General features: G+C 52.7%; 1 protein-coding gene across 4 annotated transcripts; it reads right to left on the bottom strand.

The window, feature by feature from the left end:
• Positions 1-495: 495 nt before the first annotated feature.
• On the bottom strand, positions 496-26,593 carry RORC (RAR related orphan receptor C). Of its 4 annotated transcripts, none has more exons than XM_010387135.2 (11): positions 26,452-26,593; positions 24,117-24,146; positions 11,629-11,714; positions 11,097-11,238; positions 9,351-9,863; positions 9,011-9,132; positions 7,917-8,130; positions 7,651-7,758; positions 7,370-7,480; positions 5,751-5,860; positions 496-2,036 (listed from the first exon to the last, which is right to left on the bottom strand). In XM_010387135.2, exons 1-11 carry the CDS (start codon positions 26,489-26,491, stop codon positions 1,875-1,877), a joined length of 1,638 nt encoding a protein of 545 aa, XP_010385437.1. In that variant the 5' UTR covers positions 26,492-26,593; the 3' UTR covers positions 496-1,874. The 4 variants fall into 4 exon arrangements, with proteins under 4 accessions (XP_010385437.1, XP_010385438.1, XP_030791765.1 ...); XM_010387136.2 differs by having other exon boundaries at positions 7,917-8,049; XM_030935905.1 differs by lacking the exons at positions 24,117-24,146; positions 26,452-26,593 and adding an exon at positions 20,699-21,158 and having other exon boundaries at positions 7,917-8,049.

The following is a 26,593-nucleotide window of genomic DNA, read 5'->3' as shown; positions in this document are numbered from 1 at the left end:
CAGGCTGGCGAGTGACAGGAGAAGGAGCCAGGAGGGAGGCTCTGGTGCCAGGGAGGGGTCATGCAATAGCAAGAGCAGCAGGCTCTAGAGGATCTCTCTGACATCCTCATTCCCCCGCAGGGGAGCTCGGGCCAGCCACCTTCCAGAGGATTGTCTTTTGGTCTCCCAGATGTGGAGCAATTCTATACAACCTCTAAATCTAAACGTTCCCTGTGGGTATCATTTATGGGAAGTTCTCAGTCTAGAGCATCTCCCGCAGAGATCAGTTTGAGGCTCCAATAGTGGGGGTTCCTGAGGATTCATTCACAGTCCTCACTGAGGGACTGCTCCACCTGGGAGAAACTGCATGGGTGGGGTGAGGGTGGGTTGGATCCGTATAATGCTGATGGATTGCTAAGCTGGAAATCTGAGTCTTGACCCAGGAATGAGACTGGAGAGCAGGCATGCAGGTAATCTAATTTAAGGATCTCCTCTACCCCCTGACACACACACCTCTTGCCTTTAAAATCATTTTATAAAGAATGGCACAAGTTGGGGTTTATGTTTACTCAGATGAACCTGTCTCCTTAGAGGACACAATCCACCCCCAACCCCCCAACCGCCCATCATTGCTGTTAATCCCTCAGGGGAGGGTTCACAGCTGTTTATAAAGCCAAGAGAGGTTGTGGGCAAGATCACAGCTGGGGAAACAGGCCCAGGCCCTGCTCCCTGGTGTCCTCCATGTTGGAGTCAGTGGTGCCCAATGACGGGGTGATGCAATCACATCTGCTTCCTTCTCCACAACAAGAGCAGGGCTAGCAGGCAGGCCAGGAAAGTCCTCCAGGGTCTGATTGTGCCTTCCGACTGACCAGTGCCAGCCACCTCTGCTTCTCTTGGCACTACTAGTGGTAGAAGACAGCTGGAGCTGGGGTGGTGTTTGGATCACCCCAGGCCCAAGATCAGTGGACCGGAGCACCATGGAAATCTCTGGGGGGTCCCTCAGGATTGGGACTTTTCCCTGAGGCCACTAGGCTCCTCCAAGCTGTGGCCTCACGGATGAGAGAGATTGTGTCAGGTTCCCGTGTCTCTGGAACTGCATGACTGCTGTTGAGTCTGTGTGTGTTTCCCCTGTGTGGATATGTGTCTCTGATCAGATTTGTGCCAGCCCCTGAAGTGTATTTTTAAAGTGCACATAACAGGTTTGAGTTTTAACTCTATATCTGAGATGCTCTTGGCCTTCATTGTACCCTAGTCCCACACCCAAATCCCATAAAACAATTATCTCCAGCCTCTCATCCTCATCCCATCCATTTTTGGTTAGACCCCAGGAAAAGGGTAGCGTACCCAAACACTTCCTTGTTGAGCTGGGAGGAAGGTAGAGGCAGAGAATGTAAAGCTCCAGATTCATTTTATATGGGTCCTTCTGGGCTCTCACTGCCAGTCTCTGAGCTTGATCCATCTCCCTCAGCCGAAGCCCAAAGGGAAATGCAATGAGGTATTTCAAAGGCTTATTCTTAGCTTCTGAGCTTCTGAATGAATTGCATTCTATTCATCCAGGATGCCCCTGTTTTCTTGAGGATGGCTTGGTCCCCCAGAAGTCCTTATATCCCAGCTACCCCATGCCTTCCAGAAGCTGGGTGTGAAGGAATAAGGGAAATGAGACAGGTCAAAGCTGAGGCTGGAGATGGCGTTCTGCCAGCCCCACCCTCTGGCGATTGTCCCACTGCCAGGCCAGCCTGCGGACAGAAAGCCAGTCGCAGCATCTGCTCACTCCCAAAGAGCTGGTGGGGACCACCCTCCAGGGTTCATGGGAAAGGAAAAGGCCGAGGGTGGAACGGGGTCCAGGGAGGTGGGCCAGCAGGCCATAGGGAGAGGTAAGGAGTCCCTCTTCCAGGTCACTTGGACAGCCCCACAGGTGACTCGGTTTCAGTGCTGAAGAGCTCCTTGTAGAGTGGAGGGAAAGCGGCTTGGACCACGATGGGGTGGAGGTGCTGGAAGATCTGCAGCCTTTCCACGTGCTGGCTACACAGGCTCCGAAGCTTTCCCTTGGGTGGCAGCTGGATATGGGTTAATGGGGAAGGGAGGGTCAATACTTCAGCTCTCCTCAGAGCAAAGAAGTCTGCTCATTCTTCCTGGGCTAGGACCAACCCTCCTTGCCTTCCCCTTATGTACTTGGCACTTTGGTACCAGCCAAATCCCACTGGTAGAAGTACGAGTGTGTTCAGGACACTGGAGGGAAGCGAGAGTGGGTGGGGGACAGGTGAATGTTTTCTGGGTGAAGCCCTCAATTTGTGTTCCTGATACTTCTAGAATGAACCTTATCAAAGACTCTAATGTGCACTTCATGCTTTTATAAGAGTGACTGTCTGTGACTCTTGTTGTATGCTGTCACATGCCTCTGCCTTTGTGCATGTTGTTCCCCTCTTCCCGTTCCTAATTCTTACCCTCTAGTATCACCTCTCCTAAGACTACTTCCCTAACTGCCCCCATCTAGATTAAGGTCCTTCGTTTGGGCTTTCCTCTGTGTAGCACTTACCACATTGCAGGAAAATGGTCCAATTTGTCTGCCTTCCCACCCTAGATTTCAGCTCCTTAGCTGGGGTCTCTCTTTCCCTGTCTCCTCTGTGCCTATCATAATGCTTAGCACATGGCAAATGCTTAATAACTCTTTGAACTAAACAGACTTTCTAAGCAGGCGCCTAACACTGCAAGTCAAACCAACGCTGCCAGCACTCAGCCAAAGGGAAGGTGAAAAAGGCGCAGAAACCAGTGAGCAGACGAAGGCAGGGAGACCTCACCGGAGCAAGGCTGAAAGAACAATTTATCTCTTGCAGCCTCCTCTATAACCAAGGGGCTTAAAAATGTCTCTTGCCTGCCATTGCCTCCCTCCCCCTAGCTTAGTTTCCTTGGAAAGAGGCAGTCAGGGAAAAGCAGGCAGCAGGGTGTGATCCCTTCATATATCCTGGATTCTTTCTCTTCCTCCCCACTGCTTTATTCTGAGCTTTTTTGGGCTGTGGCAATAGCTTCCTTTGTTCATTCAACAAATATTTGTTGAGAACCCATCTGAATCGGAGCTAGACACTGTGATGGCCTCTAGTGATATATCAGATACATCAGTCAATAAAGTATAATCTCTACCTTGATTAAATTTACATTCTGGTGAGAGGCCCAGAAAATAAATATGTAATGTGTCAGATAATAAGTTCTTTAAAGAAAACTAAAGCTTTTTATATGGGGTTACTGGTTAGGAAAAACCTCTCTTGAATGAAGAGATGGAGCAAACCATTTGGAAAACTGGGGGAAGAACCTTCCAGGTGACTACAATAGCAAGTAGAAAAGCCCTGTGACCGGGTTTGATGTGTTCAAGGAATAGCAAGGAAGCAAGTGTGGCTGCAATGGGTGTTTGAAGGGGCAGTGGAAGATCAGGTGAGAAAAGAAGGCAGGGATCATGTTATGAGCCACTTGACCATGACACAGACTCTAGATTTGATTCTCAGCATGACAGGCAGCTACAGGAGGGCTGAGAACAGGAGTCAAGGTCGGGCATGGTGGTTCACACCTGTAATCCCAACACTTTGGGAGGCCGAGGTGGGCGGATCACCTGAGGTCAGAAGTTCGACACCAGCCTGGCCAACGTGGTGAAACCCCGTCTCTACTAAAAATACAAAAATTAGCCAGGCATGGTGGCTCACCCCTGTAATCCCAGCTACTCAGGAGGTTGAGGCAGGAGAATCACTTGAACCAGGGAGGTGGAGGTTGCAGTGAGCCGAGATCATACCACTGCACTCCAGCCTGGGGGACAGAGCAATACTCTACCTCAAAACAAACAAACAAACAAAACAAACAACAACAAAGCAAGAAAAAAACCACAGGAGTGGGCATGATGAGACTGCATTTTTAAAAGGGCTACCATGGGTGCTGAGTAGGTGTGGTGTAGTTGCTACAGGGCAGACGAGGGTGGAACAGGGGCCCAGTTAGGAGGCCTCTCTTAAAGTCCAAGTGAGAGCTGAGAGCTGGTAGGGGCTGGAGTGGTGGTAATAGTAGGGAAGGTGATATATTTTTAAAGCAGATCCAACCAGATTTGCTTTCCAATTGCTCTCCCAGATTCCTGTCTCTCCTCCTTCAAATCCATCCTGTAGCAGATAAAAGTTCAAGTTCTTCAGAGCACAGACTGTGTAAGTCATTGCCGTATCCTTAACACCCAGCCCTGTGCCTGGCACATAGCAAAGGCCTGCTTGAATAATTACATAAATGGTTCCTTTATACTGGTTCCAAAGTAAATTGCCTAAATAACAGCTCTGATTGTGTCTTTTTCTAGCCTTTGGAGCTCCCTGTGGCCTAGAAATAAAGCTTTAACTCTTATATGGCATTGAAAGTCCTCTCTGATTTGCCCCTGACCTAATTTTCAGGCTCGTCATCTGGTGCTCTTCTGCCCCGTCGGTCTATCCCAGCTCCTGATTTTATGCTTTAGTCAGGATGTACCATGGGCTGTTCTCCACATATGCACTATTTGCCTCCTTATTTTTGCTCCTGTTGTTCTTGGTCTTCATTGTACCCTAGTCCCACACTCAAACCCCATAAAGCAAATATCCCCAGCCTCTCATACTCATCCCATCCATTTTTTTGGTTAGACCCCAGGAAAAGGGTATATATATATATATATATATATATATATATATATTTTGCTCCTATTGTTCCCTAAGCCTGGAATGCCTGCCCTACCCCCATGAATGCTTGTTAAAATCTTACATCATTCATGGCCTAGTATAAATGTCACCTTCCCTGGGAAGTATTTATGACCCACTCCTTTTACCCCCAAATTATTTTTAATCCCCGTTTTATACTGTCATAACATTTTTCTGGTGTCTCTTATTATAGTTATACATAGGCGACACAGGGATAGAAAAAGCACAAAGAGCACTGGGATTCAATCTTCATTTAAGTCACTGAAGTCTCCTGATAGCTACAAGATTTTTTTTTTTTTTTCTTTTTTTTTGAGACAGAGTTGGCTCTTTTTGCCCAGACTGGAATGCAATGGCACAATCTTGGCTCACTGCAACCTCTGCCTCCCGGTTTCAAGCGATTATCCTGCCTCAGCCTCCCAAGTAGCTGGGACTACAGGCGCCTGCCACCACGCCTGGCTAATTTTTTGTGTTTTTAGTAGAGACGGAGTTTCACCATGTTGGTCAGGCTGGTCTCGATCTCCTGACCTCAGGTGATCCACCCGCCTCAGCCTCCCAAAGTGTTGGGATTACAGGCGTAAGCCACTGCACCTGGCTGCTACACAGGGAGATTTGAACACCTGTCCTATTGACTATGTTGCCATGAGGATGAGAAAGCATGTCAGCAAAAGCACCCTGTTAATTGCATTATTATTATATCACATACCACATTCTACTCTATGTTAGAGTTAGTGATACACAGATCTCTTCTTCATACCAGATTAAAATCTTTTGGTGGGGGCAGCAACCGAATCTCTGTATCTTTCCACAGTGCCTTATACAAGCAGGTGCTGGGTAAGTGCTGGCTATATTAAACTGAATTGTTCCCTGGAGGTCCCTCCCAATTCCAGGCTCTCTAACTTTCCAGTCTTCATGCACATGGAAGTAGCTGTTCATTCCCTTAGTTCCCACTGCTGATGCAAGTTCTCTAACAGAGCGTGGTATTCCCGCACTTCCTCTTCTGTACCCACAGAACCCGGCCCTCGCAAACTCTGATGTCACAGAGCTGGCGATGGGCCTGGCCTCTTCTACTCCAGGGACTGCTCCTACCTTTGCCAGGATGCTTTGGCGATGAGTTTTGCAGAGATGATGATGAAAGGCCAGCTCCAGATTGTACTGCAGCTGTTCTACTTTCCTTTTCTCTTGGAGCCCTGGCCGGTCTGGAGGAGGGGGTGGGACCGTAATGAGAACAAGAAAGAAGGTGGACGTTAACTCCCAACAAAAGGGTGTATCTTTGTGGACATCTGTGCTGGATAGAGGTCTCCTCTGCTGAGTGTGTGCATGTGTGTGCCCTGGTTTGATGATGGTAAGCTCTGGGACGTTGGGCTTGGCTAACTGTCCACAAGGAGAACTGGGAAGAGATGAAAGGTATGAGAACTTCTGATCTCCTGACTCCACGCTACCTTCTCTCTGGTCACCTGATATTCCACATAGCTCATTCAATGCTAGGCGCTAGGATTCTGCCATAGGGGGAACAAGAGTTGGAAAAGAGCTCCCCAATGTATGAAAAAGTCTCCTGATAGGAGGTGGCCTTCCTGAAGGTGCCCAGGCCTGCACCAGGGGGCTTGCAGCAATCTGTGGCTAACTTTTGCCCTGATTCTATAAACTACCCAGAAGTCATCTTTAAAGTTTTTATCTCTAGTTTGAGGGGCATATTTAGGTGTCCACTCACTGGCAGAGCCAGAAGACTGATAGTCTCGATCTGCAACCTCAGGTTAGCAGCTTGACCCACTTCCCTAGGTTCTCTGAATACTTAGCATTCAGCTGGCTCAGCCCAGCTACTCCATGCCAGGGGAGTGGATAGGCTATCCAGAGTCTTCCCATTATAGGCATACAGCCTTAAAATTGGTTCACACAGAGCAGTGATTCTTAGTCTTGGTGGCCTGGGGGTGGCTGTTAAAATTCAGTGCACCCCTGATCAATTACAGATGGTCCCAGTCTTATGATGATTTGACTTACTATTTTTAAATTTTATGTTGGTGAGAAAGCCATTTGTATTCAGTAGAAACCATACTTTGAATACCCATGCAATCATTCTACTGTTCACTTTTAGAACCATATTCAATAAATTATATGAGCTATTCAACACTTTACTTAAAAATAGGCTTTGTGTTATATGCTTTTGCCTGACTGTAGGCTAATGTAAGCGTTCTGAGCACGTTTAAGGTACGCTAGGCTAAGCTATGATGTTCAGTAGGTTAGGCGTGTTAAATGTAATTTCAACTTACCATATTTTCAACTTATAGGTTTATCAGGACATAACCCCATCATAAATAGCGAAGCACATGTACACTGGAACCTCTGGAAGTGGGACCCAGGCAGCAATAGTTTTTAAAGCTCCCCAGGTGATTCTGATGTGTGCTACAATGATGTCACTGCCATAGACTAACAATCAGACACATTTCTATCAGGAAAGTGGCTCATTTCCTCTCAACCTCATTTCTCTCCACTTCCCACAACCCCACATTATGCTGCTCTTGTCCCTCTCTGAAAGTCCTCTGAATCTTTATTTTAACTCATTTTATTTTATAGCAATACTGAGTAGGGCTCATTCTGCTATTTAAAACTATTCCCCAGATTTAACCACATCTGAAGATCTAGACTCTTCTTTAATATCTGCCATGCCCCTGCCACCTGAATGTCCTTCACCCAAGCCCAGTGACACTCACTGGCATTGATGAGAACAAGGGCTGTGTAGAGGGCAATCTCATCCTCAGAAAAGTGCAAGGCACTTAGGGAGTGGGAGAAGTCAAAGATGGAACTGATGAGCTCGCTGCAGCCTGTTGGAGTGGAAATGAGAAAAGTGAGAGAGTGGCTGGAGCGGTGGTGCCCGAGGACACTGCCCTTATGGTGTTTAGAGCAGAGCCCTGGAAAGAGGGTGCCCTGGGTCACGAAGCTTTGCCCGGGGTTGGCATCAGAATCTTCTCTCTCATTTCTCCCTGCCCCTCACCCAAGGCTCGGAACAGCTCCATGCCACCGTATTTGCCTTCGAAAAAGACCGTGCGGTTGTCAGCATTGTAGGCCCGGCACATCCTAACCAGCACCACTTCCATTGCTCCTGGGCAGTGGGGAGAGAAAATGCAGGGACAGTGTCAGGCAAAGCCAGGATCTGACTCTGTCCCCCTGATTTCCTTAAGCCACCTCCCTCAACTTGGCTCTGCCCCGTGCTGTGCTCTGTCCCCCTGCCCCCAGGCCTGCCCACCCATCCCTGAGCACCTGCTTTGAGGAGCACAATCTGGTCATTCTGGCAGAGCTCCATAAAGCCTGAGAGCCTCTTGGCGAACTCCACCACGTACTGAATGGCCTCGGTGAGGTGGTGGGCACAGCGTTCCCACATCTCCCACATGGACTGCAGGGAGGGAGGAGGGTCCTGCTGTACGCTCTGTGTGGCCCCGTGATCGTCCTGAGCCCTGGAGCCCCACCTAATAAACTGCAAGGGGTAGGCTCTGAACTCCTATGTTCTCAACTAGCATTTTCAAAAACCTGGTCTTAGCACAAATGCGCTCAGGGTGATTCCTGCCAGTGAGTCCCACACACTGAGCACCCACCGGCTGCTGACACCGAGTTAGCTGTTGTAAGGAAATCAAAAAAGTATGAGATACAGCTTTGCCCTCCAACAATGTACATCTCGTTGAGGTGAAAAGGACATACTGCTGCCCCTTCTCCCACAAAGGTTATGCCCAAGATCTCAGTAACCTAGAGAAGCAAATGTGAAGTGCCAAGCGAGTGTGTTTAGAGCAGGTGGTATCATGAGAGTGTGATCGAAAAGGCAGCATAAACTTTGGAGCCTGATGAATCTGAATTTGACTTTGGTTCCACCACTTTGTGACCTTGAGGAAATCTATTAACCCCTCTAGGTTCAGTTTCTGTCTGTTAAAAATAGGAATAAATGCCACCCTCATAGGCTGGTTGTGGTAGGGGCTGAGGATAATTTATGTTAAGTGTTTAGCACAATGCCTGGCAGAGAAGGGATGTTTAACAAATGGTAATCAGGGTTCTGATTATTGTTATTGTTGATGGAAGAGGAGGAAGGAGAGTGCACCAAGGTCTGCATTGTAGAGGAGGTAGGATGAAGGCCAGGTACAATTTTAATAGGCAAGGACTAAGGAAAAGCGCTCATCCATCTGCTGGGGTATAGACAGATATACACATTCACAAATGTACACAGAGGGTGTACACATGCTTGTTGGCCAGCCTGTGTCTGTGACGTGCCGCCCTGCCCCAATACCCAGGTGTGTGCAGGTAGCTATCTCTGAGCTCTCCCTGTGGGGGTGGGCTGCGTTCCCTTCCTGCAGGTCTCCTGGCCTCACCTTCCTCTGGTAGCCAGTCACTTCCTCCCGGGAGAAGATGTTGGAGCGTTGCCGCAGCAGGTCCTCCAGCCGCAGCTGGCACGTCTCCCGGTAGGACTTGCAGACGCTCTGCACCAGGTGCTCTGGGGTCGAAGAAGGAAGGCATGGCGTGATCTCAGCCAGCTCCTACCCCTACTCAAGCAAGGGCACTTCTCAGCCTGGCCTATCCTGCTCCACCTCCTCCCTCAGCCCCTCATCCGGACCCCTCAATTCTCTCAGGCTCATGTTTGATTGATATAGGGTGCTGGTGGAAACCCCTCCCTCATTTCTACCACCCTCTCCCTTCCCCCTAGCTGCTCACCTATCTCTGTCAGGGAGGCATAGGGTGCCTCCAGTGTGCTGCGAAAACTGGGGCTGCCGTAGCTGTCTGGGCCCTGTCCCAGTTCCCCAAGCCCAAGATGCCTGTGTTCCTCAAAACGAAGTCCACATCGGTCAGGGGTCAGCTGGCTGCCTGTGCTATAGAAGCTCTCTCTGCCCTCAGCCTTGACCCGCTCAGGGCTGTTTTCAAGGTGGCATGAGGCCCCATTGAGCCCTGCCTTGGCCAAGTTGTTGGAATATGAGGGCCCAGAGCCTGAGGCTCTCAGGAGGCCAGGGGGACAGGCAGAAGCCTCAGGCAGGTCAGGCGAGGAGCCCAGGGGCAGCTGCCCATCTGGGAGCCCCAATGTGTAGGTGAGGGTATCTGCTCCTTGGGCCCCTGCTGGGGGGGTCTTGACCACTGGTTCCTGTTGCTGCTGTTGCCGCTGCTGCAGCTGTTTCTGCACTTCTGCATGCAGGCTGTCCCTCTGCTTCTTGGACATGCGGCCAAACTTGACAGCTGAAAGAGGTCCGGGGACCAGGGGTTTATGAGGCAGGAGAACATTGCACAGGGCAGGGTCAGCAGGCATTTGGTCATTAAAGGATTAACTTGCTGCTCTCTGAATGACTGACTCCAAGCACAGTTTCTCTAGCCTTTAGGGAACTTATGCTCAAGACCCCGTCCACCTCTCACTCTTGTTTGCTTCTGGGGTCTGTCCAGCCTGCCATTTCAATCTGCTAAGCAAAATCTTCTAAGTTCTAAATCAGCTTTGAATCATGGCAAAATTCCAGCAATGAGTCTAGGCTGGGGATTCTGGCCTCCAGATATGGGGGCTGGGGGTGGTCGCGCAGAGGGCCTCAGGCTGTATTGGGGTCACCTCGCCTTTCTGGGAGGGTCGGAGGAAGAGGAGAGCTGAGAACACAGGTCTCCCTGTGGTCAGGCCTGCAGGCTCCCTGGTGACCTAGATACTCACCACAGCCCAACCCGGGCTCCGCGGCTTGTTTCTGAACATCCTCTTCTGCTCTCTCTTTCCTGCCTTTTTACTCCCCCCACCACCCCTCCCAGGTGTGGGGGCACAGCCCCTCGCCCCGCCTGCCCCTTTGCACCCCTGCGTGCTTCCTTTTGCTTTGTTATTTTGGGCACTGAAAAGTGCTGACGGGCTCCTTCTGGCTCCTCATCACCTCATGCCCCCCCAGCTCCACCCTGGGCTCCTTCTGTGGTGGGGGTGCGGAGGGGGACCGGTGAGGAGGTGGTGGGTGAGAAGGGTGGATAAGGCACCAGGAACACACCAGCCCTCCCCCATGACCACTCTCTGGTTGTTCTCAGGCCAATTCTCTTTCCATTCCTGGCCACAGTCCCGTGTCCAAGTATGGGAATGGGGGACTAGGAAGGGAGATAGAGCTAGAACTACAGCAATGGGGTAGCGGGGGAAGGTGCCAGAGCTGCATGAGCTGGGCCAGAGGGAAGCAGAGTGAGGAGAATTCGTTCCAAGTAAGAAGAGATGAAGAGGTATCAGACCTTGGAAAGAGGAGGTTTGTTCTAGCAAAGCCTAAAGTTGGGGACTCCAAAGAACTTTGATGGGGTGACCATCCATCCTGGCAGGGGAGGAGACAAGCAGTTGTAAGGGGGAGGAACGGAGAGCAGACCAGAGGACGGGCAGTCTTGCGGGTTAAGCCTTGTCTAGCTCAGCAGGCCAGGCTGCCCCTCCGGAGACACCAGGAAAACCCCAGGAGACTGTCGACTTGGCCTCACCATCTCGGGACATGCCCAGCGCCAGGCATTTCTGCAGGCGGCAGTGCTGGCATCGGTTTCGGCTGGTGCGGTCGATGGGGCAGTTCTGCTGACGGGTGCAGGAGTAGGCTGCGTTACAGCGCTGGCTTCGGCGGAAGAAGCCCTGGGGAAAGCAGGTGGAGGGCAAGACTGCTTATCCTGGCCAGGCCCAGCTCACTCACAAACGCCTCCAGCCCACAAGCTCTGGCAGCTTTTCTACATTCCGCGACCTGTCAGTTTTCTGTGGCCTCCATCTATTTGCAATTTATCCTGCAGTCCATTTCCCTAGCTTAAGACAGGGCCCTGCCAGTGTTGAGGGTTCTCCAGGGAGGCACTACTCAGGTATTTTCCTGGCTGCCCAGGAGATCATCCCTGGAGTCAGAACAAAGACCACTAAGCCCCTTGTTTATCTCTAAGGAGACGCTGTGTGTGTGTGTGTGTGCGCGCGCGCGCACGCACGTGTGTGTGTGTATGCACACGCACACATGCATGCATACACATGTCTATGACTCACCTTGCACCCCTCACAGGTGATAACCCCGTAGTGGATCCCAGACGACTTGTCCCCACAGATTTTGCAAGGGATCACTTCAATTTGTGCTGGAAGAGAGAAAGAGAAGTAGGTCAGCCCAGGAGCCTTTTCTGCATTTAACCACTATGTACCTGGGCTGCAGATACAGGTACCTGGTGCTTCCCCCACTTCTCCAACCAGCTCCAGATTGCTGTTTCCCTCTTGCAAAATGGAAGGGGAAGTGAAATGCCAAATGCTTCTCAGCAAAGGATGTGAGGAAGCTGTGTTTGTTTCACAGAGGAGGGGAGTGTCGAGGGGCGGCCGGGAGTTGTATCAGTGCTACGGAGGCAGAGAAAGCAGCTGCAGAGGGGCCACCTGCTCAGCCTTCGAGTTGAAAAGCTCCAGTTGCCTCCCTCCCTCCTTGGGACATAGGACTGCTCTCTGCCTCACAACACCTGCTTCCCGCCCAAGGGGCTTCCTCTGTGCCTCCCTCCCCCACTGGGGCTCAGCTCCCATGGGCAGAGTGTAGGGTATGGCAGGAAGATGTGGTACACCAGGGGTGGGGGATAGGCAGAGATGCCAGCTCTTCCCAGCCAGTCAGTGAAGGCTCAGGGAGGGGCTATACAGAGAAGGGATGAGGGGGTGGCAGGGAGGAGCCCAGGAAACTGGGTCTCAACACCCCAGCTCTGCTGGATGCCTGAGAGCCCAGGGAAAGAATTAGCCAGGGCTCTTAGGCTCTTGGCCCCAGAGCAGAGAGAGGGTGGCTTTGTGTACATCCGTGTGTCTGAGTGTGAACACTTATGTTTGTACAAGGGCATCCATATCCATTTGTGTGAACATGAATCATCAGTGTTAAAACTGGCTGAGACTAGAGACCATCTCATTCAACCTCTTCATTTACCAATGAAGGAATAGGCCAGATAAGGCAAGACAGTTGGACCAGGGTCATAGGCTAGTTTGCCTGAGACCTGGGTCTATATCCCAGTTCCCTTGAACTTTCCGTTATGCTGCTCTGTGTACCTGTCTTTTGGGGTACACATATCAGTGAGTATGTTTGAAGGCATGCTTGTGCGTGTGCATACGCATGAAAAGTACGTGTCATTTGTGAGCCTACGAAATATCTGGTTACTTCTGCGTCCACACGTGCATGTTTGTATGTTAGCATCTGCTCATGGGGCACTAGGACCCCAGGTTCTGTCTCCCACTGAACTCACTGTAACCTGTACCTGCTTCCCCACGCCTGTGGTTCGCTGCTGGCCCTAGGCTCATCTCTGCTTTGCCCTGTCCCTGTCAATGTCCACGGCTCTCTGCTGAGCTTCAAGGAGGCCTTCTCCCAGCTCTTCCTTGAAAGGTAGTTGGGCAAAGCTTGGGATTTGGGATCCCTGGTAGTTGGGATCCCTGGTTACTGTAGGTTTTTTTTTTTTTTTTTTTTTTTTAACATTTCCCAGAGCATACGCGTCTCTTTTCCACCATCACTGACCTGCTGCCTCCCCTCTGAGTGGAGAGCCCTGGGGCAGGGCAGGCCAGAAAAGTGAAGAGAAGGGCCAAAGCCCCTTTTAATCTATGACATGTCTCCCACCAAATGGGCAAAAGAAGTGGCAGCCTCGGCCGGGCGCGGTGGCTCAAGCCTGTAATCCCAGCACTTAGGGAGGCCGAGGCAGGTGGATCACAAGGTCAGGAGATCGAGACCATCCGGACTAACACGGTGAAACCCCGTCTCTACTAAAAAAAATACAAAAAACTAGCCGGGCGAGGTGGCGGGCGCCTGTAGTCCCAGCTACTCGGGAGGCTGAGGCAGGAGAATGGCGGAAACCCGGGAGGCGGAGCTTGCAGTGAGCTGAGATCATGCCACTGCACTCCAGCCCGGGCGACAGAGCAAGACTCCGTCTCAAAAAAAAAAAAAAAAAAAAAAAAAAAGAAGTGGCAGCCTCTCTAGAGGGCGAATGCACATTGCTGTGAGCTCACCTCCAGTCCCTGGCCTGGACACTGGTCACAAGTAGGGCCTGTTGATGTGAAGTGGGCAGGGAGACCATGGCTTGCCCGCCATTCCCCAAAATATTATTTCCATCATTCTTAAACCATCATCCCTCAGGCCAGCCTTGAAGTGAGTTAGAGGCAGCAGCTGCACCTGACAGGGACAGGGCACATGGGGATCTGAAATCCCTTCGTTAGCACTTGATTCCTCCCCCAACCCCCAGCCACACGTGCCTGCCTGGCAGCAAGCTTCCAGTGCTCACACTGCGAGCTGTGGTCCCCCCAGGACCAGGTGCTAAGTGAGTTTTCCAGATTCTTTCCAGTAAATTAAGAGCAGATTTTAATGCATGGAGGGGAAGACAGAATAAAAGGGCACTGGTGTCTGGAACGGGGGCAGAAAATGTGAGGGCACTCGTACTTCCAGTCACTTAGATTCTCCCTCTAGACCTGTGTTTTCTTGTCAGCAAGATCAGGATAAAAATATTGCCTGTCCATGGGGGTGATTGTAGGTAGCAGAGAGTAATGAAATCACCCATGGGAAGCACTGTGTATTCAAGTTACTCCTGAGCAGAGGTCAGGCTGAGAAGCCCAGTGGGCCTGGCAAGGCTGGGAGGAGCACTCAGGCCCTGTGGACTCTGTTCTTGCCCAACACCTCCCCCTCCAACACTGCGGCATCTCTCTTTTCAGTGGCCTAAGACCAGAGACGGGAGAAACCAACGTAGGCCACCCAAAAAAGTAAGCAGGAGGGAGATTAGGCCAAGCCACAGTGGGAACTCGGGCTCTGGCCCAGCAGTCAACCACAGGCCTCCCTGCCTCTTCCCTTCTCCAAGACCCACATCCGTGTGCGTGTGTGTGCTGACCACATGGGTGACCCCAGACACATCTCCCTGCCCCATGCTTGACCCACTGCTGCTCCTGGCCCTAGGAACCTCACAACAGTGTCACCAAGACCCTGACCTTCTCAGGAAGATGCGGCCAGTCAAGGACCCCATTCGCAAATACCCATGTTTGGACTCCAGTCACCTGGTCAGCCCATCCTCCATCCTCCCAGTCCAAGACGGAAGTACCCAGTGAGACAGGCACACAGGGCCAAAGACTCTGAACTGGAATGTCAGACCCCCTACCCTCATTGAGCTAGAGAGACCAAGAGGTTTGGGACGAGGAAAAACAGAGACATAGACCTAGGGATGGAGAGATGGCTGCGAAACACTGAAACACAGAAAATCCATGCTTGTATCCTGGCCTTTGCCCAACCCATAGCCCCCTCAGCACTTCAGGCCCTCTAGTCCTGCTACCCCCTCCTTCCCCTGCCACCTGCACTCCCTTCAATGCCATCTACCCAAACCTCAGAAAGAAAGTACCAGTGCTGTGTACATAAATGTGTGTGTTACTTGTAGAGAAGGGGTGGGGGAGAACGGGAAGGGGGCTGGTAGACTTGGGGGTTGGTGAGAGGAGCTGAAAACACCTCTGATGATAACTCACCTTCAAAAGCTACCCCTGGGAGACACGTCCCTGAAGCAGCAGGTGGTGGGAACTCAGATTGGGGAGAAGGAGCTGAGTAATCACAGGATTACTCAAACTGTTGCCCAGGAGCCAGGTCTGCCAGGAACTTACCATCTAAGGGCCTGCCAGTGCCAGGAACTAGAGCCAAGCAAAGGTCAGGAACCTCGAGCCAGCCCCTGCACCACTGCTCCCATGGCAGCCCTAACTCTACCCTCGTCTGCCGTCTTGGAAAGGATCTTTACATCTCACCTGCAGCTCTCTCACTGTAGCTCTCTCCTGAGAGAGAGCTTTCTCCAAAAGAAAACTCCAGTTCCACATGCTTCCAAAAGGAGAGACAAATGCCCAAATGCACACGCCAGCTCCTTAAGTCATCTAATGACTGACATCTAATGACTATGGCTTTTTGCATCTCAAACAAGACTACCTGGGTATCTGAGGTGGGGCTCAAGATTCTGCACTTTGGTCAGCTCTTAGTTGGTGCCTAAGCTTGCTGGTCTTCAGCCTATACTTTTAGTAGCAAGAACTTAGTCCCTATTCCTGCCTTTTTGCCAGGCTGCTCCTTCCAGGAAGTGGGGCCAGGGTTGGCAGTCTTTTCCTGAGCTCATTCTTGTATTTTTTCTGCCATCCAGTGTGACTTCTAAAACTTCATTCTGAGACAATACTAGAAAAAGAACCTGAATCTCCTCTGGATTGCTTTAGAGACTGAAGTATCCCCAGGAGCATCCTAGTAGCTCCTCCTATGAGGGGAAATATGGTAGAGGCAAAGTCCTCCATCCTCCTCTAGTTGAGCCTCTCACAGCTGCGAGATTCAGTGATAGTGCTCTTTGAGTACTTCCAGAGCCTGGCCCTGTGCCAGCTTAGGAAGCCAACCCTGGGCCCCATCCAGGTGCCCTATGCCACAGAGAGGAAGTGGTAGGAGCAAGGGAGGGGCTGCAACCCAGGGGGATCTCTCCCCTCAAACCCCAGAACCACCCCCCCCAACCATCATGGTACAGAATGGGTTCACACAGAGGAACCCCGGGGTCCTCATCTCCTGCTGGTGCCTCACCAGTCTAGAGCTGGGCCTTTTCCTCTCCTCTTTCTCTCTCCCTTTTCTCCAGTGGATACTGATTAAGGAGAAAGGATAATGATAGACATAAGCATTGGCTGAATTCTTACTCTGTGCCAGGCTTTACATGCATTTTCATTTAATGATCACAACAACCCTGTGAAGTAGGCCCTGCTAGTATCATCCTCATCTTACAGACGAGAAAACTGAGGCCTAGAAAGAGTAAGCAGCTTGACTAAGGTCACACAGCCAGAAGTGGCAGATCTGGCATTTGAACCTAGATCTCTGTAATCCTGGAGCCAGTGCCCTCAAACCTTAAGCTACATACCCTATGAGGATAAGACGCCCAAATGCACACTGGAGACCTGGGTAGAGGACATGGTTATTGGCTGGAGGGGAAAAAGTGTGAGGTGAGTGTGGTGGTCTAGGAACAGAATTCACAGAGGAAATCCACAGAACTAAAGCCAGGACTCCTGGTTGTATAAAGATCCCAAGAGATATTATTCCCTCTGTCCCAACTCATCCTCTGAGGTCCCAGCCTCCTCCTGCCCTTACCCCTTTCTCTAAGGCCAAGTGGGACGACTTATATATCTCAACAGGGTTCTGGGGGACTCCTCGGGAACACCACAGCCCCTTTAGCGCATAGACTAGGTTTCCATACATCTTGGTATGCCTCTCTTTGCAGAATGAATGAATGAGTGAGAAAGAGGAATACATCTCTTTCCTTAGCTTAGGGCTTGTCCTCTCCCCACAGCCAGAACTCTCTGTCTCTATCCCCACTGAGACCACAGCTCTGGGCAGGGGTCCCTTGCACACCCCAACCTGTCACCAGCCTCCCTCCTTTCTCAGCTCTCAGTTCCCCCAGCTTCTGCAAAGCTGGAAACCAAGGTGGTGGGTGCCACCACAGGGGAGCAGGAGCGGGAGGGCTGGATGGGGGCCGGGGAAGAAGTGGTTCTACCTGGTGAACACTACCCCAGCCCGGGCCAGGGCCCTCCCCGCAGCTCCTGGTGAGAATTTTCTGCTGAAACACCCAGATCCTAGGGCTGAGAAAATAGTGAAGCTAAAACTCAGGTGGGCGAGGGAGAGTCTGGGGTTTTGAAAAGCCATGAATGACAGCCAGCCAGTCACCCGAAACCCCCCCTCCTGGTGCCTCCGCCACCCCCGCAGTCTGGGACTGGAGAAAGGCGAGTGAAAACAACCAGTGAATGGGGGAGGGGATGAATCACCAGGAGGAAGCTCTGGCGAGTGGGAGCCCAGACGTTACCATCTACTATCAGCGCCTTCCCTGCCTCCACGGCCGTCTGTCCCCTTTCCCAGAGCACCTTTGCTGCCCAGGAGTGTAGTGGACCTAGAAAGACCTTGGCTCTGGCCCTGAGGCCCTGCCTTGTCACTGTCCCTCCTCCAAAATTGACATCTCCATCCTTTCTGAGCCTTAGAGCCCCAGGGAAGGGGCTGCCCTACAGCAGCAGGCGTGAAGGTGAGACCTCAGAAAGGACTAGCCATATGAGAACTGGAGCAAGGGCCTTGGGCTGCCTGCCTGGGAGGGCCCATAGCCCTTAGAAAGTCCTGTTACTTGTTAGTTTGAGTCAGCAACACAGAGGCAGGGGATGGGGAGGAGTTCCTGGTAGGGACCACATATTTTCATTTTGTTAGGACAAGCTGAGTCTTTTCAGAGTCTAGTGCCTTGGGCTCGGGGGTTTGGTATTTCTGTTAGGAATGGGAAGATGGGGAAAGAGAAGGGTGCTGGAGTGATGCAAGGAAGGAAGAAGCCCTTCACACAGTCCTCAGATGACCCTGGGCTCTCAGGGTGATATCTGTGTACGCTGGGGACTTGGAGTCCTTTCTGGCCCACTGTTCCTCATGATCATGATCAAACCTAAGAAAGATCAGCTCACAGTGATCTCGCACCCCTCGGCCTCCCACCTCCCCATCCACGCCAAATGCCAGGGCCTAAGTGTCTATTGGTGCCACAATGGCCATGCCCTTAGGGGAAGATGTCTGGGCTACCCTCCCTCTGGCTGGCTGGGAGTCTCTTTGGCATACAGACACATTCTCTCCACTTGACAGCAGCAGGTCAGATGGCAGGGCACTGGTGCCATCCTTGTCAGAGCCACCGTACTTCCCCCTTATCACTTTCCTAGACCCTGTGTCTCCCTGTCTTCCCTTTACTGCCAGTTATCTTTTCTCTCCACGTCTCCCTGTGTCTATGTGCCTTGTGATCTTCTGCACTTCAGCTCTGTTTCTGGGCTTCACATCTTCATGTTTTTTTTGTTTGTTTAAGAGACAGGGTCTCACTCTGTCACCTAAGCTAGGGTGCAGTGACATTGATCATAGCTCACTGCAGCCTTGAACTCCTGGGCTCAAACCATCCCCCTGCCTCAGTCTCCAGAATAGCTGGGACCACAGGTACACACCACCATGCCCACCTAATTAAAAAAATTTTTTCGTAGGGACAGGGGCTGACTTTGTTGCCCAGGCCGGTCTCAAACTCCTGGCCTCACGCCTCAGCCTCCTGAAGTGGGATTACAGGCATGAGCCACTGCGCCCAGCCGCACCTCCATGTGTTTGGCTCTATTGGTGTTTCTCCATCCACACCTCCAGCTGGACATTACTGTCTCCGCAGATGTTCCAGAAACCTGCTCTTTGAGTTGGGCCTCTGCATCTCTCCTTATTTCTTGATTTGTTTCTGTTCCTTTTGCCGGGCCCTTGGTCTCTGGGTGTGTCACAGTCCCAAACCCCACGTGCTTTGACTCTCGCCATCGGTGGTTGGAGGGGCTGGTGGTGGCTGGCATTCATTGGGATCAGATAACTCGGGGCTATGAAATACCCGTAAATGTCAAAGTGAGAAGGACCAGTGGCACTGACCCCCTCGTCGGAGGACACCCTTTCTCCTACCTCCCAGCCTGGGTAGGGCTGTGTGTGTATGGTGGGGGTAGGTATAATGAAGAGCTGGCCAAGTGTCTCCCTCATCCCCTACTGGGGACTCCTGCTCTGCTGCTGGGCTAGAAGCACACCTGGTCATTTCATCCCAGGGTTGATTTGCTCATTAGGGGCCCTCTCTGGGAAGACCAGTTTGCCAGCGTTTGCTGCTAATAGAGAGAAGCTAGAAGGGAAACTGAAGTTCCAAGGGGCCCTTTTCTCTGTGTGGAAGCTGTTGGCTCTTCTCCCCAGCCCTCCTTATCCACTCCAGCTCATATGTCTGCACTATGGCCTCAGTCCCCATCACAGAAGTGGAACTCTTTTCTTTCCTTGGTTTCCCTTCCTTCTAACTTCTGGGAGAGCTGAGTCTCCTTCATCACCCTTGGGGATGCCTGTCTCAGGGCACTGGGCTCTCTCTTGGCCCTGGGCCTTTGGAACTGCGAGACTCTCCATAGTTGGTTTTGTTGTTTTATCTTAAAATTTAGCTCCCTTGTTTTGCGTTTGGTAGACCAGGGCCCAGGGACTTGGCTTGTCTAAGCCTATATGGCTAGCCAGTGACAGGTGGCACAAGCGCCTGGTCTTACACTGTCAGTCCAGGGGTCTTTCCAGGACTCAATACGGCCTCCCGTCTGTGGCTTGTGGGAAGACCCCAGGTTGAAGCTGGGGCTGCCTCAGGCCTCAGCCATAGGGGCATGGGGCTTCCCTTTTCCTCCTTCACCTTGTGCTCCGAGAGCTTCTCTGGCTTCCCTGGCTTCCCTTCACAACGAGTACAGGGGACTTCCTGAGGTTGCCCACCCTTGCTCTGCTGGAAGGCACAGGAACCCCAGACATCTGCCCACCAACTGTTGGCCCAGGGCTCCAAGCCAGGAAAAGGATGAGGCTGAGGTCTTTCCAATCCCGTCTCCACTGCTTTGCTTCCCCCGTCAAATGGGTGGAACTGACAGTTCTCCAGGACTGACCCTGGAGAACCACACACACACACACACACACACACACACACAAACACACACAAGGCATGTGCCCGGGTGCACCCTGACTGGATTCTACCTAGTCCTCATGTCCCTGGATTGGGCAGAAAGCCTGGTGGCTTTAAGGCCTGGATGCGGGGTTTCTGAGCCCTGCTGCCTGCCGACCTCAGTTGACTCTTGCCGTCCTGTTGCTTCAGAGCACAGCAACGGCTCTGGCCTCCTTTTCCTCACAAGCAGGCTGGAGGCACAGAGGCAAACACTGTAACAGGAGCCAGGAGAGTGCATTCAGGGCCCCTAGTAATTACCAGCCTCCATCAGATACCAGCTGTGTAACCTTGGGTGAACTATGCAGCCTCCTTGGCTCTCAGTCTTTTTGTAAAATGAGGGGCCCGGATACCTCAGATACTCTTGGAGGTTCTTTTTGGAACTCAGGAAATCCTCAACAGTCCTCTTACCATTGCTGCTGTCAGGGAGCTGCCTGGCCAGCAGGACTCCCCAGCTGCTCCACCCATCTCCCAACAGATCTTGACCTTGACCAGGACGTACCCTGCCAGGGAGGAGCGCTCAGCTTTGCTCACACTGCTCCCAAGACATCCTCCTTTCCAGAGGGGTGACGACAGGGTCCAGGCTCCCCCGCCCCCAGGTGGCCCCATTCACTTACTTCTCATGACTGAGCCTTGGCTCTGCCGGCCTTGGCTCCCTGTCCTTCTCAGCAGGGGGTGGTCCAAGAGTGGGGTGCAGCTGGCAGCAGAGGCGGGCGAGGCCCTCTCAGCAGTGCCTCAGCCTGAAGCTCTGCACCTAACTCTCCCCCAGTGCTTCTGGGCTGGGGGGTTTAAGCTCCGCACCACACAGGTGGCCAAGTGACAACCCCCCACCCCACCCCCAAGGGGTGCAGTGAGTAGGATGACAGGCGCCCCACGTGGCCAATCTGGGCCTGGGGCAGGGTGTGAGGGGAGGGGCAGCCAATCGTAGGGGGCGTTGGAAAATTCCAAAACCACATGCGACAGCCACACGCGGTAAAAGCTGTTTCCACCCGCCAGGGTAGTTCTGGTTGGGGAGCCGGAATGGAGCTCACACGAGCCTGAGGCCAGGTTTCTACTCCTCCTCCCCCTGAGGACCTTCCGAGCCTGACCCTCTTTGCCAGGTGACTTCAGGGACAGGGATGTTTTCAGAGGTAAGTCACAGGATGTCTGCCTGGGGTGGTGGCATGTGCCACCTGACACCCTGTGGACTGCCAACTGCCATGCCCAGTGTGGTGCAGCCTGGAGGGCTGTCCCACCACCCCTAGGCCCACGCTCCTCCCTGCAGACACCACATATATCTTGTGCTAGGGAATACGTGGAAATGATAGAAGCAGTGATAATCACCAGGCAAATACCCACAATCCGCAGAAGGAAATCAGAAATTTCCTTACGAGCCAAACTGCTGAAATTGGGGTGTAGATAATGATCATCATCACCATCATCATGCTCATAATCATAATAGTGCTTACTATTAGGTGTCAGAAATGGTTCTCAATGTTTTATGTGGATTATCTAATCCTCACAAAATACTTTATGTGGGCTGGGGGTGGTGGTTTACGCCTGTAATCCCAGCGCTTTGGGAGGCTGAGGCAGGTGGATAACCTGAGGTCAGGAGTTCGAGACCAGCCTGGCCAACATGGTGAAACCCCATCTCTACTAAAAATACAAAAATTAGCCAGGAGTGGTGGCGAGCACCTTTGGTCCCAGGTACTCAGGAGGCTGAGGCAGGAGAATCGCTTGAACCCGGGAGGCAGAGGTTGCAGTGAGCTGAGATAATGCCACTGCACTACAGCCTGGGCAACTGAGTGAGAATCTCTCTCAAAAAGAAAAAATAAAAAAAACTTTATGAAGTAGCTACCATTATCCTCACTTCGAGGAGGAAAGTGAGATACACAGAGGTTAAGGAACCTGTCCAAGGTTACATAGCTAGTAAGCGGCAGAGTCAGGATTCAAGCCCAGGTGGGTTGGCTTCGGATCCCACTTGAAGGATGGGAGGGTTTCTCTGGTTCAAGTTTGCTTTTGAGGGTGTCTCAGTCCGGGAGGTCCCTTGGCATGTGAGTCTCTCTGGAGTGTTTTTTGGCCTGGGGGAGGGAGGTCCTTCTCAGAGGCCAAATAATTCCAGAGGCCTTCTCAGCCTCTTATGTGCTCTGTGTTGTATACTGGCTTTGAGAGTCCCTCTTCAGGGCCCCTCAGTATTCAGGCTCCCTCTTGGTCTAGGGAGTTCCCCCAGGTTCCCCATCTGGGACCCCCATCTTGGGGTTGTCTCAATTCAGGAGCCAATTTTCAGAGTCTCCCAGCCTGGGGGAGGCCTTAATGTCTCCTAGATTCTGTGGGGCAAACTCCTGAGAGGTATCTAATCTTGCTGGGACTCTAGACCCTCTCATCCAGGCACAGGCCTTTCCTTGCCTTCCTGAGCCTTCCTGGGGCTTTAGGAGCTGGGCTGTGGAGTCGGGGAGAGGCTGTCAGCCTGGATCCTTAGGACTCTTGGGGTGGGGACATGAGGATCGGTGGGTTGGGAAAGGGATAAGGAGATATGGTTCTGGCTGAGGTTTCTGAGGTCAGGGGTTAAAGGAAGGAATAGGGTTTGACCTCTCGCAGTTCCTACTGCTCCGAAAGTACCCCTACTCCCCCCACCCACATATGGTCCCTGACCCCCCTCCCCCAGCTCACCCGCGTCACTCCCTGACCCGCTTTCCTCCTGGGGCCCTGCTCAGCATTTCCGTGGGGCCCTGTGGCTAGGGGCAGGCGAGACACTGATCAGGATTATGCTGAGCAAAGCAACCCCCACCCAGGAGGAGGTAGCATCCTGGATGGCCCTCAGCCCTGGGCTGCCCAGCTCAGGGAGGAGGGCAATGCTTTGCTCTCTGAGATGTCTCTACTTGTCTCATGGACAGCCACGGAGAAATGGTGTGGCTACTCCTCCCCTGGAGGGATTCTCGTCGATTCAGGGACCTATGCTTACAGAAGGGCATGCGTGGCCCTGATGGGCATAGCTTTGGGACTGTGTGCATTCTCTGGGGGACTAGCCTTTGCCACAAACTAGGAGAGGAGAGCTGATGTGCTGAGTGGTTCCTAGAGAGGATGCTTATTCACTAGCGTCCACTGGGAAGTCCACTCTGAACTCTAGTGCCCTTCCTACCTGCTGTAGTCTGGCTTTCAGGGACCCAGGACACAGAGTGCCCCTGTCCATTCTGTTTCCTATAGAGATAAAACTCTCCTGCTCTCTAGTCCTGCACAGGCTGGCTTCAGGCTTGTTCACACCTCAGAATGTGTTAACCACAGAGATGAACACCAAACCTGGCTCAGCACCACAAAGCCTGGTGCAGGCTGGGCACGGTGGCTCATGCCTGTAATCTCAGCGCTTTGGGAGGCCAAGGGGGGTGGATCACAAGGTCAGGAGTTTGAGACCAGCCTGACCAACATGGTGAAACCCCGTCTCTACTAAAAATACAAAAATTAGCCAGGCGTAGTGGCAGGTGCCTGTAGTCCCAGCTACTCGAGAGGCTGAGGCAGGAGAATTGCTTGAACCTGGGAGGTGGAGGTTGCAGTGAGCCGAGATTGTGCCACTGCACTTCAGCCCAGGTGACAGCGTGAGACTCCGTCTCAAACAAACAAACAACAACAACAAAAAGCCTGGTGCAGGCTCCTTGCCTCCTGTGGCAGCAGCGCTGAGTTCCTGAGGCCACCTCGCCTCTGCACACTCCCCCACCTCCATCTCCTTCCTTCCCTGGCCTGGCAGTCCGCCCCCACCCCCTCCCATCTCCCTGCCTCTGTCCAGCATCTCTCCTCGCCTTTTTTCACAAGGCGGTTCCCTTTCCCTTTGTTCTTTCCTGGTTTCTTTACAGTGTTTCCTTTCATGCTTAGGCTTCTTCCTCATCTCCTCCCATTGCCCTGATCTGTGGTTTCCTCGCACCTCCCCTTGCTTTCCTGTTGCCTGCCATTTCTTCCTGACTCCTCCACCTCTGTCCAACCTCAGTCCCCCACCAGATTACTTGCTGAATTCTTCTCTATCTCATTGTGCCCCAGCCATTTTCTTGCCCTGGATCACCTACTCACAGGTGTGGGTCTTCTTTGCAGCCAGCAGCTCTGTAAAGACAAGAGAGGGGGTGGACGTCAAAGGTTGAAGACCATGAGGAGTTAAGACACTTCCCCCACTCCTAGGATCCCACTGCTGCACTCCTTCCCTCAGAGCCTGGTGTCTGAAGGGCAGACAGACCACCCCCTGCAGTGCCCCTATCTCCTCCTCTGCTCTTGGGCCATGCTGACCCTCTTCCAGGTACCCAGAACTGTCAGGCTCCTCACTGCCTCTGGGGCTCCCTCAAGCTACCCCTTTGCCTAGAATGCCTGTCCCTCCTGTACCCCTTAATCTAGCCAACTTCTCTTTCTCCCTCAGGTCTCTGATTATGTCTCTTCCTTGGAGAAGTCACACACACCTCCTTCCCCTGCCCTTGTGCTGACACACTTAGCTCCTTGCATTTTATTTCCTGGCACTCACCATGTCACCTGTCACCTAACTGCTGTAATTGTGTCATTGTCTATGAAATGGGTCTTCCCTGCCAAATTGTAAAGCCCTGTGAATGCAGGGACTGTGTCAGTCTTATTCACCTTGTAATTTCCAGAGCCCTCCACAGTACCTGGTTCACTGGAGGTGCACAAGAAATATCCTACAGCCACAGCTAAATCTCTGTGGGACTGAAATCTCTTGGTTGCTTATCTATGCCTGAAAACACCAGGGCTTAGAGATGTGAGGGTTGGGAGGAGGGGGAGAGGATGTTTGGAGGAAGAGGAAGGGAGAGCTGTAAACACAGACCCCTCTCTGGCTTCCACGGGCCAGGCTTCCCTGGCCTACCAGCCTGAAAAGGAAGGCATCCCTTTTCTGCTGCTGCTGCGTAGCTGGGTCTGGGTGGAGATTAGGTAGTAGGGAGTATGAGTGGGTTGATGGAGGTCACAGGAATGTGTGGACCTCCAGGAGGAGCAGCCATTGAGGGGAGGGCCTTAGCTGGAGCATGGTTGCAGGGGATCACCCATTCATGCAGTTAACATCTATGAAACACCTAGCCAGGGAGCCCCTGGAAAGAGGATTCCCCTGCCAGACCTTGGTCCATTTCCTACATCCACATAGCAGCTCATCACAGAGCACAGGGTCAGTCTTTTGTCTCAGAAAGCCCTTCAACCACACCCTACACCCCCTATAGCTTCCCTAACCTCTGACTCTGTTCTGTTATTTTTTTCCTTCTGCTGTTCAGTCTCGACACGTGACTCTCACACACACACACACACACACACACACACACACACACACACATACAATGCTCTTCTGCCCAGGAGATGCTCCCCACTGGCAGGCCATGGTCACTGAGCTGTGGGGAGGCCAGTGTCCTGATGGCCTGGGCTCTGGGCTCTGCTGGGGTGAGGGAGGAGAAAAGACTGCCCCAAGGTGGCGAGGCCCCACCCAGCCCCGTCCACCTCCCCTTGCTCCTGCCTGGCCCCACCCAGCTTCCTCCCTGACGTGGCACCGGCTCCTGGCCTCTAGCCTTACACCTCACAGCAGTCCTGTGGTGGGGGTGCTCCCCTTGCTCACCCAGGCAGCCAGTTCTTCCTCCACCAGGTGGCCCTGGAGCTTGGTGACTCTGGCCCTCAAACTTTCCTCCTCCATGCTCACAGCTGACCAAGCCTGTGGCCCTGGGATCCTGCTCTGAGGGGGTTCCTGACTTGGACCATGGGTGGGGCCAAGGACGGCCTGACATTCTGTCCCTGCCTGCTGATGGCCCAGTGCCCCACATTCTCTGCAGAGATGAAATCCCACACCCTTGGGTGAGTGGGAGGAAAGGGCCAGGCTATGTGGTCGTGGGCAGCTGACAGGGTGTGGTTCCCCCGCCACACTCCCCAAGTCTGTCACTCCTAAAGGACAGGTTTCTCCACTGGTGAATGAACAGAAACTGGAGCAGCCAGCCTCCCAGCCACTGCTGCCTGGGGTCCTGGCCAGATCAAGGAGGCAGTGTCCCCGTGCCTCCTGGGGCAGACTGGGGCAGGCCAACACCTGGGAGGGCCTGTCCACATTCTAACCCCTTGCTAGATCTAGATCTGGCTCCCCTGACTTGACTCTTCTCTTCCCATCTACCCACCAACCTGTTCCTTCCTTCTCCCGCTTCTCCCTTTCCTTCCTATTTCTCTCCTTTTCCGATTTCTTCTCCTGTCATCTTCCCAGCCCCTCCTCCAGTTTCTCCTTCGGTTTTACTCTCCTGCACTGCCTCCCAACCCAGGCCTTCCTCCTGTGCACTCTTGTCCCTCCTTCCCCTCCTCACTTCTTGCCCATTCTCTTCCCATTTCTCCCCTCCTCTGAACCTCCGGCAGTCTCTTCCACCTGCAGGCAGGGCCATGGGCCTCTTACCCCGTGAGGCTCGGTGCTGTCTCTGTGGGGCCCTGTCCATGGGGCAGCTCCCTTGGTGCCGTCCTCGCTGCCCTGGCTGCCCAGGAGGGCAGGGAGCAGGGCCCAGGGGAGGGAGGAGGGTGGAGGGTGGAGGGCGGGAGCA

The sequence above is a fragment of the Rhinopithecus roxellana genome, chromosome 8, assembly GCF_007565055.1.
Source record: "Rhinopithecus roxellana isolate Shanxi Qingling chromosome 8, ASM756505v1, whole genome shotgun sequence".
NCBI classification, from domain to species: Eukaryota; Metazoa; Chordata; class Mammalia; order Primates; family Cercopithecidae; genus Rhinopithecus; species Rhinopithecus roxellana.
Note: the sequence above shows the minus strand (reverse complement) of the source record. Positions and strands in the feature narration are given on the sequence as shown.

Bases quoted from the DNA above. Each gene is read 5' to 3' on its own strand.
- RORC (XM_010387135.2), bottom strand. From the start codon at position 26,491: ATGGACAGGGCCCCACAGAGACAGCACCGAGCCTCACGGG. The intron at 8,131-9,010 runs GTGAGGCCAGGA...TACCCCTTGCAG, and splicing joins TGACTGGCTACCAGAGGAAG to TTTATTAGGTGGGGCTCCAG. The intron at 7,759-7,916 runs GTGCTCAGGGAT...CCCACTGCCCAG, and splicing joins GATTGTGCTCCTCAAAGCAG to GAGCAATGGAAGTGGTGCTG.